General features: G+C 31.3%; 2 protein-coding genes across 4 annotated transcripts; one reads left to right on the top strand and one right to left on the bottom strand.

Annotated features, from left to right (window-relative positions):
• Positions 1-1,779: 1,779 nt before the first annotated feature.
• LOC113872018 (50S ribosomal protein L15, chloroplastic) lies at positions 1,780-5,302 on the bottom strand. 3 transcript variants are annotated; one of them, XM_027509176.1, is made up of 4 exons: positions 5,124-5,302; positions 4,721-5,048; positions 3,858-4,009; positions 1,780-2,659 (listed from the first exon to the last, which is right to left on the bottom strand). In XM_027509176.1, the coding sequence occupies exons 1-4, from the start codon at positions 5,181-5,183 to the stop codon at positions 2,441-2,443; spliced, it is 759 nt and encodes a 252-aa protein (XP_027364977.1). In that variant the 5' UTR covers positions 5,184-5,302; the 3' UTR covers positions 1,780-2,440. The 3 variants fall into 3 exon arrangements, with proteins under 3 accessions (XP_027364977.1, XP_027364976.1, XP_027364978.1); XM_027509177.1 differs by having other exon boundaries at positions 2,131-2,659; positions 3,858-3,955; positions 5,124-5,271; XM_027509175.1 differs by having other exon boundaries at positions 1,803-2,659; positions 4,721-5,267.
• Positions 5,303-12,677: 7,375 nt separating this feature from the next.
• Positions 12,678-16,398, top strand: LOC113871902 (zinc finger protein JAGGED-like). Its single transcript, XM_027508993.1, has 6 exons — positions 12,678-12,705; positions 13,030-13,102; positions 14,606-14,700; positions 15,223-15,354; positions 15,580-15,667; positions 15,906-16,398. Exons 1-6 carry the CDS (start codon positions 12,678-12,680, stop codon positions 16,396-16,398), a joined length of 909 nt encoding a protein of 302 aa, XP_027364794.1.

The raw sequence follows: 16,398 nt of genomic DNA, 5'->3' as shown, positions 1-16,398 counted from the left end.
AGTGTTTTCACCTGTGGGATGCACGGGAAAAAATAGTTTCCTTTAATAAGTATATATTGGGAATTAATTTGTTAAAATATAATAAAATATAAAAGATGTAATAAAAATGGATTTTTATACAAATATTACAAAATAAAATAAATTGTTGGTAACACAGTAAAAAATTACAAAACTGATCAACAATGGGATAGTAGTGTGGAGTTCAAAGGTTTAATAGATATAAGTATTAAAAATTAAATTAATTAACTTAAACTAAATTTATAAATCTTTTTTCTGAACGTTTAAAATAATAATATTCTTAAGATAAAAAAATAGTAATAGCAATACTCTTTTCAACAAAGGCTTTAATAGTAACATAAATCAAGTCATAAAGTAGATAAATACAAGAAAGTGCATAATGAAAAAAAAATAAAAAATAATAATAATTTTTCTTTGCAGTTCTCAACGAAAAAAATTGTAAATGTTAATATTTTTTATTCATATAAAAATTGTCGTGTTTATAGTTAATTTTAAAGAAATTTTTTTTAATGCTTATCCTATAACGTATTAAGCATGGGAAAAATGGTCTCAACCATTAACTTTCATCAATTAAATGTTGAGCTAAGACTAAGTTGATTAATTTTCATCAATTAGTCTTTATTTTAAAATATAATATGTTGATTAAGATAAGAGCCAGTTATACTTGAGCGTTGAGTTGAAACTCAATTAGATAATATAACATTATCAGACAAAAACTAATAAAACTAATAGTAAAGGCTATTTTTTTGTTTATTTAATTTTCTAGGAATTAAATTTTAATAACTTTTTAAAAGACAAATATCAAATATCGTAACTTTTCTAGGTAAAAATAGATTTAAACCAAAAATATTTTTATTATATTAATATACTCCTGTGTTAACTTAAAGACACACACTGATCCGTGATTTGATGTATTTGTTGGGATCTGCGAATTAGTATTTGTGAGTCAATCCGATGGCTAATGTCGTGGCTTTTGGATAGATGACATGTTGAATAAATGAAATAATTATAGAGAAAACCAAGACACAGGTATTTTTTCTTGCATCTATGCTTCCCAAGCAGTGGGGGACACGATATTTCCGGCCCTTAATAAATAAGTGTAATCATATTCTTGATTAATCTTGTCCAGACCTTGCAAATTATTGTCCTTGTTCAAACCTAAATTATCGGAAAAGTTTATTGCAGTCGATTCTTTTATATTTAAAAAAAAAAAAAATCCTCTACCTTCTGTCATCAACATAATCTTCTATTAAATCCATTAAAGCAACTGAGGGTGGTCGAGTTAGGCTTACAATTTGATGAAAAGGACAATTTTGGTTGAAAGGATTGACACGCTTTGGTCCCAAAACCTGTTAGTGTTCATACAACCACTATGTTGCCTTTGCTTTTTGGTAGTGCCTTTAAGGGGAATAAATCCAAAATCAGCACTAATGGGGAAGCATTACAACGCCTCATGCCCATGCTTAGCATTACAGAATCATTCTGTTGACGTATGCAAGTTTGTCAAAAATAAAAACTCTAGCGTGTATTAGCGTCAAAAACAATTATGTATTTGCACCTGCTTGACATCCACTATTGATGCACAGGGTAAGCAAACAATGATTTGACATCTCTAATTGCCACATTTTTGTTGACCGTTTTTACACAAATTTCAATAATGAAAAATTCCTGGGTCTTCTATACGATGATTGCGTGCTTAATTTGGTTAGGAAGCAAAAAAGTCAACCAGAAGCTGTAAATTGATCACAAAATGAAGAGAGAGAGAGAAAGAAAGACTTAGTTGTAAAGCACCATATTCTTCAACTTGAGAGATTCTTATTCTAAGAAAACAGAATAATAAGAAAAAGGAGAGGGGCTGAGGAAGTGAGGATAAAAGGAAGTAAGTGGTCATGAAGTTTTGGAAGGAATTTACAGCTCTCACGTTGCAATTGTCAACTTGTCTTTATGCTTATAGTCAGCGAAGTAGTTTCTCCGCAACGCACGGGTCCAAGGTTTGGAATGGAGGTTACATCACAGGATAAGGAAACATTCACAGAGCGAAGAACTTTCAGTATCCACCTTGAACAAGAAACTAACAAAATATCTTAACCAATTACAGCTATTTGATGAAGACACGTGGTAACCTTATTATTATAGAACTAAACACGCTAATAATCCAAGGTTTCGTATGAAAATTGGCAAACTAAAATTTACATTTTTTTACGCTTTTTGGTGATGGCCGAACAAAATGTAATGGGGTATACAACAAATTTTGTTTGGAACCAGCACTGGCAAGAAGAATGAATCAATGCCTTAAGTAACACAATAACTAGTTGTAACAGAGAGACATCAGAAGAACGTCAAATATGTGAGGCGCTTCCTAAATAAATCACTTTGCACCTTTCTTGAAGATTTTTTAATATGACAATCCCGTGGTTCAATTTCAAACCGAGGCTGGTTCAGTAGCAGCTGCAGCTCGTTTCTTGGCAAAGTATTCTTCAGCACGGGCAAGGTTTTTAGCAACTGATGGCTTAACCCATTTCTTGCGGCCAGGAAGCACAGTGAGGGAGCAGCCAGCACCCTCAAGTTTCTCCTTCGCTGATGTGGAAAAAGCACGAGCTTTTATTGTCAACTTCTTGCTCAATTCTCCTTCACCCAAAATCTGAAACCAAAAAGCAAAATAAACTCTTTTGATCCATCAAAATCAAAATTATGGGCCTTCCGATTTTGATGCACTGGATGGCTAAATAAAAGGCTGGCTTATATATACTAGCAAGTTTAAAGCGGTATAAAACTCAATCTTTTCCAAGATTTCCTGTGTTTCTAGGAAACCAAATAAACAATTAGAAAGAATGAATCCAGTAAGATTTAACCAACAGATGCACATAGCACAGTTGTTGACCTGTGTGAGCTGAAGTTTCAACTACTTCATATTAGCAAAAATCCTACCAGAAATTAATTACCAAAGTCATTCCAAGCAGCATCTTTCATTTTGAAAAGCTTACTGAAATCAATGTAGCGTGCAGTTTATTTACCCAAACATTACTCTTCTTCTTTTGGGTAGAAAATGATCATTTATGGATCCTACTGCACTATCATGGGAATGTCATTACATTTCATTATTTCTTTCCACGTAGATGACTTTCAACAGAAAATGGGTCTAGCATTTGGCCTCCGGAATGGTGATATGGAAAAAGCCATCACTTTTTATTGTAGAAAAAACAACAAAGGAACACCATAAAGATGCGGAAAAAGGAAATAAACCAGTGACTTTGGATGTTTATCTCCAGAAACGTAAACTGCAAAGTAGTTATTGCTTGAAAAATCATCATAATGCCCTATGTTTTAAAGGGGAGTACTGACACTAAATGAAGAATAAGACTACTGACCATAAACCAATTTATCCCCGTGGAGAGAAGAAATACAAGATTGACAATCCAAATACAGTTATTAAATGCTAAAATGTTTAAGTATACATAATTTGTGTTGTTCATAACACAGAAGAGAAGGATATTCAAAATTTGAACAACTTCAAACCACAGAGATATCCACACAAAATATTATATGTTTTTCTTACATACATATCACACATGCTAAAATACACAGACAAACTTAAACACCGGACTATGAAAGAACCTCAAAGAATTTACAGCAAGTAACTTTATTCACAGCAGAACAGGGGCCTCTGAAGAATAGTGTTTTTAGTAGTTTGTGCTACAAAAATCTAGCATCCTCATTTGTTGTTAAAAGTCAGTCATCACAATACCATTACACATCATGAAAATAATGTTTGAGAAGAAAGATTAAGACAACAGATAAGGGAGAAATTTTATGTCATCAAACCAACATGTAATGTGTACCTTCAAAGGAAGTCTCCTATCTCTTCCTGATGGATTAATTACACCCTTCTCCTTCAGTGTCTCCAGAGACACCTCTTCCCCCTCCTGAAATTTAGCATCTTCTATGTCTCTCAGATTGACATGGACATATTTCGGTAATCCAGCATGCATGCCTTATTTAAAGCAAAAAGAAAAAGAAGGAACATAAAAAAATAGTTCCAAAAGAGATACACGCACAAAGCATGAACTAAACAAGTTAAGAGAGAACTTATACAGAAGAACAAAAGAGAATAATTTTTAGAAGCGTCTGAACGGAAAAACATATGAAGAAGCGAAACTTAGGTGCTGGAGCTTGATATTATCCAAATTACAACAATTCCCTTCACACAAGAATCACCATTTCAGGACTCTTGCCTCTTAAAAAGTCAAGACATTAGAGATATATACAACATGGTGTCCACTGACCAGTCCCTACAATAACACTACCCTGTCTCTATAGGTGATATCAAACTGATGAATTTCCAAATATAATGCAGCAAGTATGAGGATTATAAGTAAGATCGAAACTTAGGTGCAACTCCTTGAATTGAATGTCATTGATGTTGTATACTAATTAAAAATAAAGTTTTACCTCGTTAATCTACAATAACATTAAATGCAAACATTTTATTAAAATAAAAGCCAAATTTAATTAGTAAACAGCACTACCATTACATGCAGAGCTGCATACTAAAACAGTTTATACACAGGATGCGTAGAAGACCAGTTTATCAGTCTATCCGAAAGATGGTGCAAGGGAATCTCTATTAGCATTACACTAAGGAAAAGTGAATTAAACAAAAACACAGCGACAGTGACAGTGAGATGAATGAAAAGAATGGTACCTCCTGCAATTCCTTTGAGTTTGGGGATTCGTCGATAAAGTGGCATTTGGCCACCTTCGAAACCCTTTCTGACGCCAGGTCCAGATCGAGATTTCTGACCCCTCATCCCAAAACCACAACTTGCTCCTTGCCCTGCAGCTATTCCTCTACCCTTTCTCTTTGCCCTCTTTCGAGAACCCGGTTGAGGCCCCAAATTGTCAAGCCGAAATCGAACACCCACACTGGGTGCTGTCACAACAGCAGAATCAACCTTACTAACGACCAAAGTAAGTGGTCTGGTACGCTTAATCTTCAGACATGGTTTTGCCTCCAAGGTTTTCACCGTTCCCTGCAATTGAAATTGACGAATAAGGATGTAAGAAGAAAGTAGAGAGATAGAGATGAACATTCTCACTTCACTTACCTTGAAAGGAGAAGCAAGAGACGGTAACCACGACGCAGGAATCAGAGAAACACTACTCATTTCTCCCAACTCTCTCTTTCCGATGAACCCCAGCAACAATAACGGATAGGATAAGTTTTTCGCCTTTTCCTTTTTTTTTTTTTTTTTTTTTTTTCTATTGTTTTTATTATACTAGTAATACCACCAATGTTGCTTAACTGAAAAAATATAACCACTAGAGTCATTTTGGACTTTTCATTATATTCGATTGTTAAAATTAACTAAGGATTAAAATAGAAATTTATAATATTTCGTAAAGTCGTGAACTAAAATTATTTTTCAAAAATAAATAATACTTATAAATTTAAAAACTAAAAAAATTATTTATTCTAAAGAGGTAAGGCATAAAAGGGAAGCATACATTTTTTGAGAAAAATGTAGCCAACTCTAATTTTGTGTGACTCACCAAAATTTCATTACATGAACGTGGCTCATACAAAGCTAAATAAATGTAGTCACGACCGCAAGAAGTTTAGGTTAGGGTAAATAAATAAATAAAAAAAAGATTTTAGTGCGGAATTAGAAAGCAACTGCCTTTATTTTATAATTTTTTAATATTTTACCTTCTTATTTTTAATGAATCTCAACTCAAATGATTATAGATTAAATTGGTCAAATCATTATCGTAACTTTTAATGTGACTTAAGTTTATTTTGATCCAACTTGATTTTATTTCCTAACTAATGATTTACCTACAAGTCTATAACTTTAAAGATGTGTCTAATTACATATTTTAGTCTTATTAAATTTTTGGTAAAGAAAGTACATAGGCATATTAATTAAAATGTTTGTTTGTTCATAGCACCATATTAAAAATTGAAAAATAATTAATTTTTCATTTTTGTTTTTGATATTTTTTTCAGAAAGGAGAAACTATTTTTTCTATGCCATATAACACGTGTATGCTTTTCTTAACAAGTAGTATTGTTTTGTTTTGTTTTTAGAAAGGTGTAAAGATTAGAGGAGGGGAATGGAGATTAATTTTGCATGTGACAGGATTTTAACAAGTCTTTCATTTTGAGCCATTACAAAGGCTGGGCCCATTTAAAGAGGTTGGGCAGATTATCTTCTACGTTCATGGATTGCAATCACATCGTTTGTCTCTAGCCCTGTAATCCAATAGGTTGTGGACTCTTTTCGGCCGAAAAAAGTTTTGATGTGGTGACCAAATAGGCTCTAAGCTGTTGATCCAAATCTTGAATTCTTCAGGCCCGAAGTTATTGGGCTTCTAACTTTACCTGTCCACAAAAAAAGGTTCGGTGTGGAATTTCAACTTGGCAAGATGGGATAATCCAAAAATTGAAAGGAGAGGGGGTGGGGGGTTGATTGGATACAAGGTAACAATAGTTTGATAATAAAATGAATATTTCAACATTTTAAGAGAAAAACAAGAGTATCAACTTGGACACTGTAGTAGAGTGTTAAATCGAAAGTACATATTATTTTTTTAAAATTAAAAACGCTTTATTTTGTTTTCACTGGTAAAAAGGCCAAGTCACTAAAATAAGTATTGTACTGTGGAGAGTTTTGTTCAAATAAATAGAAAAAACATGTATCACACATGTAAAATAGGAGATAATCTCATATGAATGTTTTACCATAGTTAAGTGTTCAAAATCAGTAATCTCACTCACAATAAATTTGAAAGGAATTGCGTTGAAAAGTAATCTGCATTGAGAATTGTGATATTTATTTATCTATTTTAATGTTAAAGACCTTTTTTATACATAATATATAAAACTTTAAAATAACCTTATATTAAGAAAATGATATATTAATATGTATAATTTTTTATTAAATTAATTATTATTTTAATTTTTCTATATGATTTACTTACTTTTTATTATATTTTTTACTAGTTAAATAATCAACGATTTTTTTCTCTTCTGTCTCTTTTATTAAAAATAGTTGTCTTAAGTTTTTTTTTTTAAATCATTATTAATGTACTATTGTTTTAAAGATTTTATCATTCAATTGTTTATTCAAAGTTTTGAAATTTTGTTATATAAATTTTACAAAAGATTAAAACAGTAATATAAAAAAATCTTTAAGATACTAATTTACCACAAAAGACTAATTTAATGACTAAGAAAAAACTAATATGTTATTATTTGAAACCTTAGATGGCAAAATTGGCAGCTTTGAAATATTAGAAAAAAAGCATTTACGTCATTTTTTGATTTGATTATCTTATTTTTATGCTGCTGTTGTTATTACAGGTAAAGCTGAGTTATACTCACAATTTATATTTGATTCCCTGTGATTGATATCATTTGTTATAACGAAAATATTCCTGGATAAAACATAGATAAAAGCACCGAGATCTCGGTGCTTGGAGTCTGTGGTCGCTGTAATGAACTACCATACTTAAGTCAGAGCTCTTATTAGGCATGGAACACGTAAATACGAGTGTATCATAAACGGGGTATTGGATAGGAGAAGAATGACACTTCTCGGTGTTGGTGAATATGCCTCGGGCCCTGTGTGTGATTATGCTATATGTAGCTTACTTAGAGCATACCACTTAAGGGTACTTTTCGGAGTTTATCATAGTACTCATTTGAGTGTGAAGATTTTAAGTCATGTGAATTATCTAGCTAGGCAGCCAAATCAATGCACAGCTAGCCAAAATAGAGGCTCGAGATTAGTATGATACAGAAGTAGGAAAAATGCTCTCACACCATCCAATCTTGATGATATACGTAATATAATTTTGTTAGGTACTGTACTTTGTTGAGTCCACTTTAGTTGATTGTCTGCAAATTGAGGTCATTGTAGTTATTTGTATGGAGCTATATTGATAACCAAAAGACCAAGAGGCAACAAGTTGAACCGTTAGTCTTGGATGTTTGAACTAAAGTTTTGTTGAAATAAATGATTCTTTTGTGTACCAAAAATAAAATGTTATTTAATATAACATTTGTTCCCGCTTGGGAATGAAGGTAAGCTACAATAAAGAAGAAATGAGGTATATAGTAGCATTCCTGTGAAAATAATAGGAGAAAGAACCGGGAGTGCATCCAAAAGCATAAAGACATAATGCATGAGGTCTACTTTTCTAAGAACTTAAAAAGCTCTACATGCAAATGGAAACTGCAGCTGAAAAATCAAAGTAACTAAACAGCTATTCAATGGCAGAAAGTTTGAAGCAGAACCCATGATCTCAATCCCTCATTGTGGCAAACACAGTACTTAGTCCAGACCTATCTGATGAAGAGTGAATAATAACTAGCGAAATCCATTTTTGGGGTCTGCATGTATAAGACCAATCAATAATTTGGCACTGAATCAATTAGGTGAACCTAAAGTATAATTGATAGAAATTGAATGCTAATAGGGATGCAGACAATTCTCTGATTCGTCTTCTCATCACCATCATTTAGTACAAAGATAGTGATGTAACCTTCATTCGTTCCCTCTAGCAACTAATTCCTTGAAAGTCATGAATTATTTTCCTTGGAAAACATCCGTTTGTTGACTTGTTCCTCCAAACATCTAATTCCTTTTTGGTTTTTTTCCTTATATGTCTCAAACCAGTTACACGGTTCCCCTTAATTTGCATGATTAAAATATATTATTATTATTATTGTTATTATTATTTAAATAGACCATTTTGTTAAATTTAAATAATATTTTAATGATTTAAAGTCTGACTATTTTAATTAAATGAAATTTTAAGAAAAAAAACTTAATTTATTTAATAATCAAGTCTGATTTAATTATAAAGATTCAATATAAACTAGACCATAAACTATCAACATGCCCTTTGAGTTATTTTCATATCTAGTTGGAATAGTTACCACCAATAAAAGATTAAGGTTATTGGCTTTGCTGATGATTGATGAATAGCTGAAAGATCAAAGGCTATAAAAGGTAATATACAATGCCAAAGACTTGGAAATAAAAAGTAACCCTCCCAAAATTTACAGAGAACTTTTTTTCCTATTAAACAAATTCAAGCCGTAGATAGTGACACAATCTTTTTTGTTCTTTTTCTTATAATTTCTTATATTTATTATTATTATTATTATTATTATTATTATTATTATTATATCTCTTTTCTGTTATCTTTACTTCACTTTTTCTAATAAATAATTTTTTTAACATGTGTAAGTACAAATAATAAAAATTGTGTAGAGTAATATTTTTGAAAAAATTATAAAGTTTAATATAATTTAATATATTAATATATTAAATATTATATTTTTTTTATAAAAGTTTATTATATATAACTTATTGTAAAAGTACAATATTACACATATTATATTAATTAGATATAAATTGTAAATAATAAAGATACATTTTCTCACATTAATGTGATTGCCTTTCAGTCATAAAATGTATTTAATAGGCGCGGAGCCGTGGAAATTTCATTTATCCTTTGTAATGTTAATATTTGTGGGTATATTTTTAGGATAAAAATAAAAAATTATTTTGAAATTAGAAAGTTGACTCGTGATATCTAATCATAAATAATATTTGAAGTTTAAAATCTAACCTATGTAAAGGTTGAGGGAATTATACTTTATTTTTTTATATTGTTGTGTTTTTCTTTTTTAATTTTTGCTCATATTTTTTAGGTTAACAATAGAGATAAATTGACTAAAAAGCATCACTATAAAATAAAGTTAAGTAATGTTTTAAAAATAAAATAAAATATATTTTAATAATAATTTTTTTAAATAAATTTAAAAAGCACAAAACTTTAAACGAGTGAGATATAATACATTATAAAAATAATAATTTTAAAATTCAAATTCACTTAATAAAATTTTTAAAATATTATTATATTACTCACAGCAACCTATTTAAAATAGGCATGCTACTATGTAAGTTTTATATTACACGAAACTAACCATTATTGCACAAATATCATCTATATGATTTTTTTTAACTAATTATATTTTGACGAGGTTGAGAGAAATAAAAGATAATAAATATAAAATATAATAAATGTTAAAAATATAATTTTTTTACTTTGTTATAATTTTAGTTTTTTTTACTGAAAAATAAAATATATTGAAATTAATTTAAATTCTCAATATATAATATTTTTTAATAATTTATTTTTTTAAAAATAATTTAAATACATATAGAAAATTCTTACAATATCATTTAATTATGAATTGTTATATTAATAAATAAACTTTATTTTTATAATAATTAATCTAAAAATTATATCTATAATATTTTTAAATTGATTAATGATATAAACATATTTACATTGACATTGTATTAAAATTAATTTTATTTTAAATCACATGGCTATCAATTTTTATCTAAAATATTATAGAATATTATATATTCTCAATCATTTATAACAGTGTCTATACAACTTTTATAATTGGTATAACGTGTAAATTTTATTATTTTAAAATTTAATAAGAATATATTGAAACCTTTATATTCATAAACATGAAATATATGCATATAATATCAAATAATTATTTAAAAATACACACTAAAATATTTAAGTCTTTTAGAATAAACTAAACATACATTAAAAAAAACATTGCACAGATTATTAACTAATTCCTGTGATATCATTTAAAAAATGTGTTTTATTAGGCCAAGGTAATTATAATATATATAAGTGATCTTAAATATATTGAGTAATAATTGATCTCAGGTATGCATTGGTTGAATTTCTCCCGTCAATGTCAATAAAATAATATGAACTGCACAACCCCAAGAGTTAGCTGGTTTGGCTAGGTTATAGGCAACAGAGCCATTTCCATATCAAAACAAAAAAGGCTTGCTGGTTATTAATGTGTGAGGTCCTTTTCTTTTTCAATATTCTAGTAATGCATTTGCTGAAAAGAATGAAAGTTAAATATACATACAAAATGTTTGCAGAAAGAGGCTATTTTGTAAATAACAGTACACAAGAGATTAAAAAAATCAGTCATAATTTAAATAAATTACCATAATTCATAGTATTCGTCAATGCAGTAAAAATATTTCTTTCTTGGCTTTCAAACAAGTATTAGCAACTGTCATTAGAATAAAGTCTTGTTTTAATATGTGCATAGGGGTTAACTATTTTAAATTTTAACTTTATAATTTTTATTTTATAAAAATCTGTTATAGTCATTTTAACATAATTAATAAAAAAGAAATTATTTTTATAAAATTAATGGTTAGGGTACATTTTTTATTAACTCAAAGAATAAAGTGATTATCACTCCCTGTCTCCCTCTCATATTACAATTATGTGGTTTTTGTGTCAACTTTTAGAAGAAAAATTAATTTAAGTTTAAGAGATACTATAAACTTTTTACCAAAAATTTAAACTATAAAAAATATACAATATAATAATTTTTGGATAGCCAATGCAACCCTATGATTTTAATGAAAGGAGCTATCCGTATCTGTGTAAACATTAATTAAACTATCTTTTTAGTCAGGTAAAGCGGATGATTTAAGATAGAGTTAGAAGATTCAAAAAGATATTCCTTAGACCAAAGCTAATCATATCTCAATTTGCACATCATATATTTGACCATTTGTTCAATGCTTCGCCCAACTCCTTTGTTAAAAATTTAAATGGACCTGTCGGAGATAATTGATGAACTTTTTTCATTTATTTGGGTCTGTTAGGTCTTATTTTGTTATTTTTAAGAAGAAATAATTTTTTAAATTAAATATATATTAAAAAATATGAAGAGTAAATAAAATTTGAAATAAAAAAAAGAATGTTGCAGTTTTTTTTTTTAATATTTAAAAAGCAATGTTTCAGAAAATTAATGTCTTTTAGAAAAAGAATAAACTTATCCAAATGCATATTTAACGTTGTCATAAATCCTTGACATCTGACAATTAATTATTTTGATACGAATTAAGTTATTATTCAAGATTACTTTTGAAAGGTCCTACCATGCTATTTGTATTGATAGGTACAACTTACTGCTACACTAGAGGTTAAGCTTCATAAAATAAAAGAAGAAAATTTTGAATTATTTGAAAATAGTTGATCATAAAACCGTAGGCTTATTTCAAAACATTAATTTGGTTTGGTTTCATAGAATGTTTTGATTTAATTTTGGTTTTTTTTTGGTAGGCTGTTGTTGTGTTGCTTCATATGTTCCTTAGACTTGAAACCTGTTCGGATTGCATCATTTAAGCGCTTACACCCTTAGGCTCATATGAATTTGTCAGAAAACTTTTTTTCCTCTAATAGATATCACTATAATCTGAATGTAGCTTACGTTACTACGGTTAGATATTCCCCTCAAACACATAACGGATTTTGTAGTACCACCATCCGAAACAGATGGTTATAACATTCTCATGTATAGACTTTTATTTTAATTATTTTGTTACCATTGCATTGATCTAATCTGAAGAGAGTGTTTTGTTTCTCTCCCTAAAACTATAATTAATGCATTGCATTAATTGAAGAGTTTGATTTAATTTCCTGTTTAATTATATAGGAATGCAATGCACTTTCTGTCACAAGTAAAGGTAACAACTTTTCAATTTAAATTTTGACTGCTTGAATGGATGGAAGCGAACATGATGAAGACAATTTCCTCTACTGGTTGTAAGTTGCCTTGCTAGACTTCTGAACATGGAAGAAATGTTTGTTGGATTTATTGCTTAAATTTGTGATGGACCACCTCAAAAGTAATCATATATATATACACACACTTGCAAGAAAATTTCAGATAGTTGGGGCGCGGTCATTGCATGAATCTTTGGGTCCAGGTTTTGAAAATATCGAATGTGTCTCGTATCATATCCTTCATAGTACCAACCAGCTAGTCAAGGCCAGCTGCAGTAGTGTGGTCCATGAATCACCTGATTTTAATGCCTAGCTAGCGCTCTTATTAGGTAGTGTCTTCTTTTTCCTTTATATCCATTTCAGGTGTGAGTGGGGGAACACTTAGGTTGTGGACAAGACCCCTTCTAACTCTTGTTTGTTTTTGCCATTTACACATGTATGTTGCTCCAAATCAAGAGGCAGACCTTGGTTTCAAGGATTTACCATGTAAGCACCTGGTTAAGTTTAACCGTTAAAGCTAGCTATCTCTTTGACTTGTATAAATATATGTATACTCTCAGAGCTGTAAACTCGACATTAATCAATCACCCCCCACTACCGTTTTTTAAATTAACTTTTTAAAATATAAAACAGTAATTACTTCCTTGTATATATAAATATATATATATATATATATATATTTATTTATTTTTTTTTGGAACATATTAATTTAACTGACTAGTTAGCCTCTTATAAGGGAATCGCTCATAAGAGATTGCGTTTTTATTCAAAGAATTCAACGACGAATATGAGATACATTAGGAAAATTCAAATCCATTTCTCAAGTTTCTTCATGCACATCCATTGAAAAGGACTATGTATATGTAATCTATGAGATATAGCAACTTTCAAAGAATAAAACAACATGTGTGGGGTTGAGTCTATCCCAACTTAGATTGCAAAAAACCCTAATGATAGATACTGATAGCAACCCATCCTTGATGCAAGTCTAAGTCCCCTGGGTAGAATTTTACACCCAGAAGGAGGCATTGAGCTATTGTGGACCATACATGACCTGTTCTCTAACATGCCCCCCCTCTTTAAGCACAATAACCACGCAAAATGTCTACGTACCCTATGCCTTGTCTTGCTTTCTTTCTGGTATAAATGTCATCTTTCATTCTTAGGGCAAACTTTAATGCTCAAAGATTTGTACTGTACATCTCATTGCCATCCTTTATCGGTAAACATTTTCTTTTGAGATATTAATTTATTATTTTTTAATGCATTTGACTGATATTATTTGAATATTTGAGCCCTTGCTGTAGCTCTAGCTAGGGCAAAAAAAAAAAAAAACTAGAGCCAGAAGTAGCGGTGTAGAGAATTAGTAGTATTATTAATAATTACTAAATAATTAATATAAAATGAACATGTTTTCTCAATCACATTTCTTTGCCCTTCCTTTCTTGCTGTCATTTCCTAAGTCTCAACCAAACCAGACGAAGCTAGCTAGCAATTACAAATACCTGATTAAACCACTCCCCACTACCACAACCACACTCACACTTTCTTTTTAAAGTCACGAGACCCACTGTCCCATTGTTCATTCAATTTTGTGTGTGGGGGGAGATAAGAGAGAGAGAGAGAGTGGCAGAGGAACTGATAGAGAACTTTCAAAGCTCTTTATCTTCTACCATCACTCAACTAGCCTCTATATTGCAGTCTCAAACTGAAAGTCTCACAAATTTTGTAAAAAGCTTTAGTTTTATCTTCCCATCTGAAAGAAAGAGTGTTTGCCTTATATCATTTTTCCTTCTTTCTTTCTTTCTGTCTCTCTGTCGGTACCATGTAGGTCTTCCCCACTACTACACCTTCACACCCTTCTTCTGATTCATTTTCTCCTCCTCTTTCTCCTTCTCTATCTTTCTCTCTCTCTTATGACTTTGTTGTTTCTTTACAGGAGACCAGAAGGAAACCCATTAGACCTTAACAATTTGCCTGATGAGTACTCAAGAGATGGCAAACAAGTCCTCGAAGACCACAGCTCCTCACCCGGTAAACTTTATTAGTCATGATCATCACACCCCAGATATATATTTTATACAGTAAATAAAAGATCAAAGCTACACAAAAAGTTTTCTATATTCTGAATTCTATTTACAATCACACGCCGTGAAAAGGCTTTCACTTTTCACAGGAAAGAGAATTCAACACTGCCAGGGTTTCTTACTCATCCCTGTGGTATATTCTTTGACCATGGAATAGTACTGATCATCACGTTTTTTTGGCTATCCCCCTCCCCCCCTCTAGCTTCTCCTTTTTCTCCTACTTCTTTTCTTCAAGCTAAACTAACTTCAAAGGTAAACATGACACTGGAAAAGGAGTAAGAATGAGAAAATAGAAGGAGTAGGTAGTAATTAAAATTAAAAATATAAATAAGAATAAACTCTAAATTAATTGGGGAGAGAGGCGGTTAATTAAATAAAATTGAATTAATGATTTGTTTAATCGAGAATGGGCTTAAAGGGAAAGAAGGGTGTCATGGAAATTGCTTTAATTGGATGGTTGTGGTTGCAGGTTGCAGGAAAAAGAAAAGCGGCGGGAAGGATGGAAAAGACGAGTGTGGGAAGGTCTATGAGTGTAGATTTTGTTCCCTTAAGTTCTGCAAGTCTCAGGCTCTTGGGGGACACATGAACCGCCACCGCCAAGGCTAGCACCCTATACTAATAATTTTCTTTCTTCTTTTTTCCTCTCTCTCTCAAATCAAAACCACAATATCTCTACTGGCCGTTAATGATTTTCCCATGAAGCGTTGTCATTTCAGACACAAAAAGTTGTGTTGGATATATTGCTGAAATTCTTGCCTTTTATTTTGAGATGGCCCTTCTGTTATTTTTTTATTATTTTATTTGTGTTGGTTGGATTTGAGTGCAGAGAGGGAAACAGAGACGCTCAACCATGCTCGTCAACTGGTCTTCCGTAACGATCATAACCTTGCTGCACCAGGTGCCCCTCACCTAGGGTATGCACCATTACCATTACCATCACTTGCTTTCTCCTTTTTCCCTTCCTATTTCTTCTTCTTGTTGTTCAACACTAGCATGTATCATTAATTTATCTCTCAGATCTTCTCAAATACTCGTTTAATTTTCCGTTGGTTATTTAGTGTTGTTTTTAGTATACATGTTTGTCAAGTAGAAGCTAGCACAAGCACAACACTGTTTGATACAATTTTAATGTGTGATATTCCATTCATTCAGATGCTGCCAACCAATAGGAGGAGGGGGGTATCATCCATCAGGCAACATGGGAGACCCAACAGTGCCTCTGAGATTCCCAAGATACTTCTCTGCTTCATCCTCAACCCACATGCCACCGCCACCACCACCTCCACCACCATCTCAAGTTCAGCCATATTTATATGCTTCACCTTCACGGCCAGTGTCCTTTCCCTCATCACACTTTCCTCATCAGCATGCTGTGAACGATTATTATGTGGGACATGTGATGAGTAGCAGCCACGGGCACATTGTGGGAGGAGGAGGAGGAGGAGGAGAGAGTACAACAAGTTACACGTGCATTGGTGCACCGGTGGGACAAGGAGGGTTCGGTGGTGGTGGTGGTGTTAAGGACGGGTCACTGCATGGTAATCAGATTCAGGAGGAAGGGTTGAGTTGGGGAAGGAGCTATTCAGGAGCACAGCATCGTTTGGATCCTCCTTCAGCGATCAATCGGTTTCAAGATGGTTTCTAA

Source organism: Abrus precatorius, unplaced genomic scaffold, assembly GCF_003935025.1.
Source record: "Abrus precatorius isolate BTA unplaced genomic scaffold, Abrus_2018 Scaffold7, whole genome shotgun sequence".
Taxonomy (NCBI): domain Eukaryota; kingdom Viridiplantae; phylum Streptophyta; class Magnoliopsida; order Fabales; family Fabaceae; genus Abrus; species Abrus precatorius.
The sequence above is the reverse complement of the archived record's forward strand: the minus strand, read 5'-3'. Positions and strand labels throughout refer to the sequence as shown.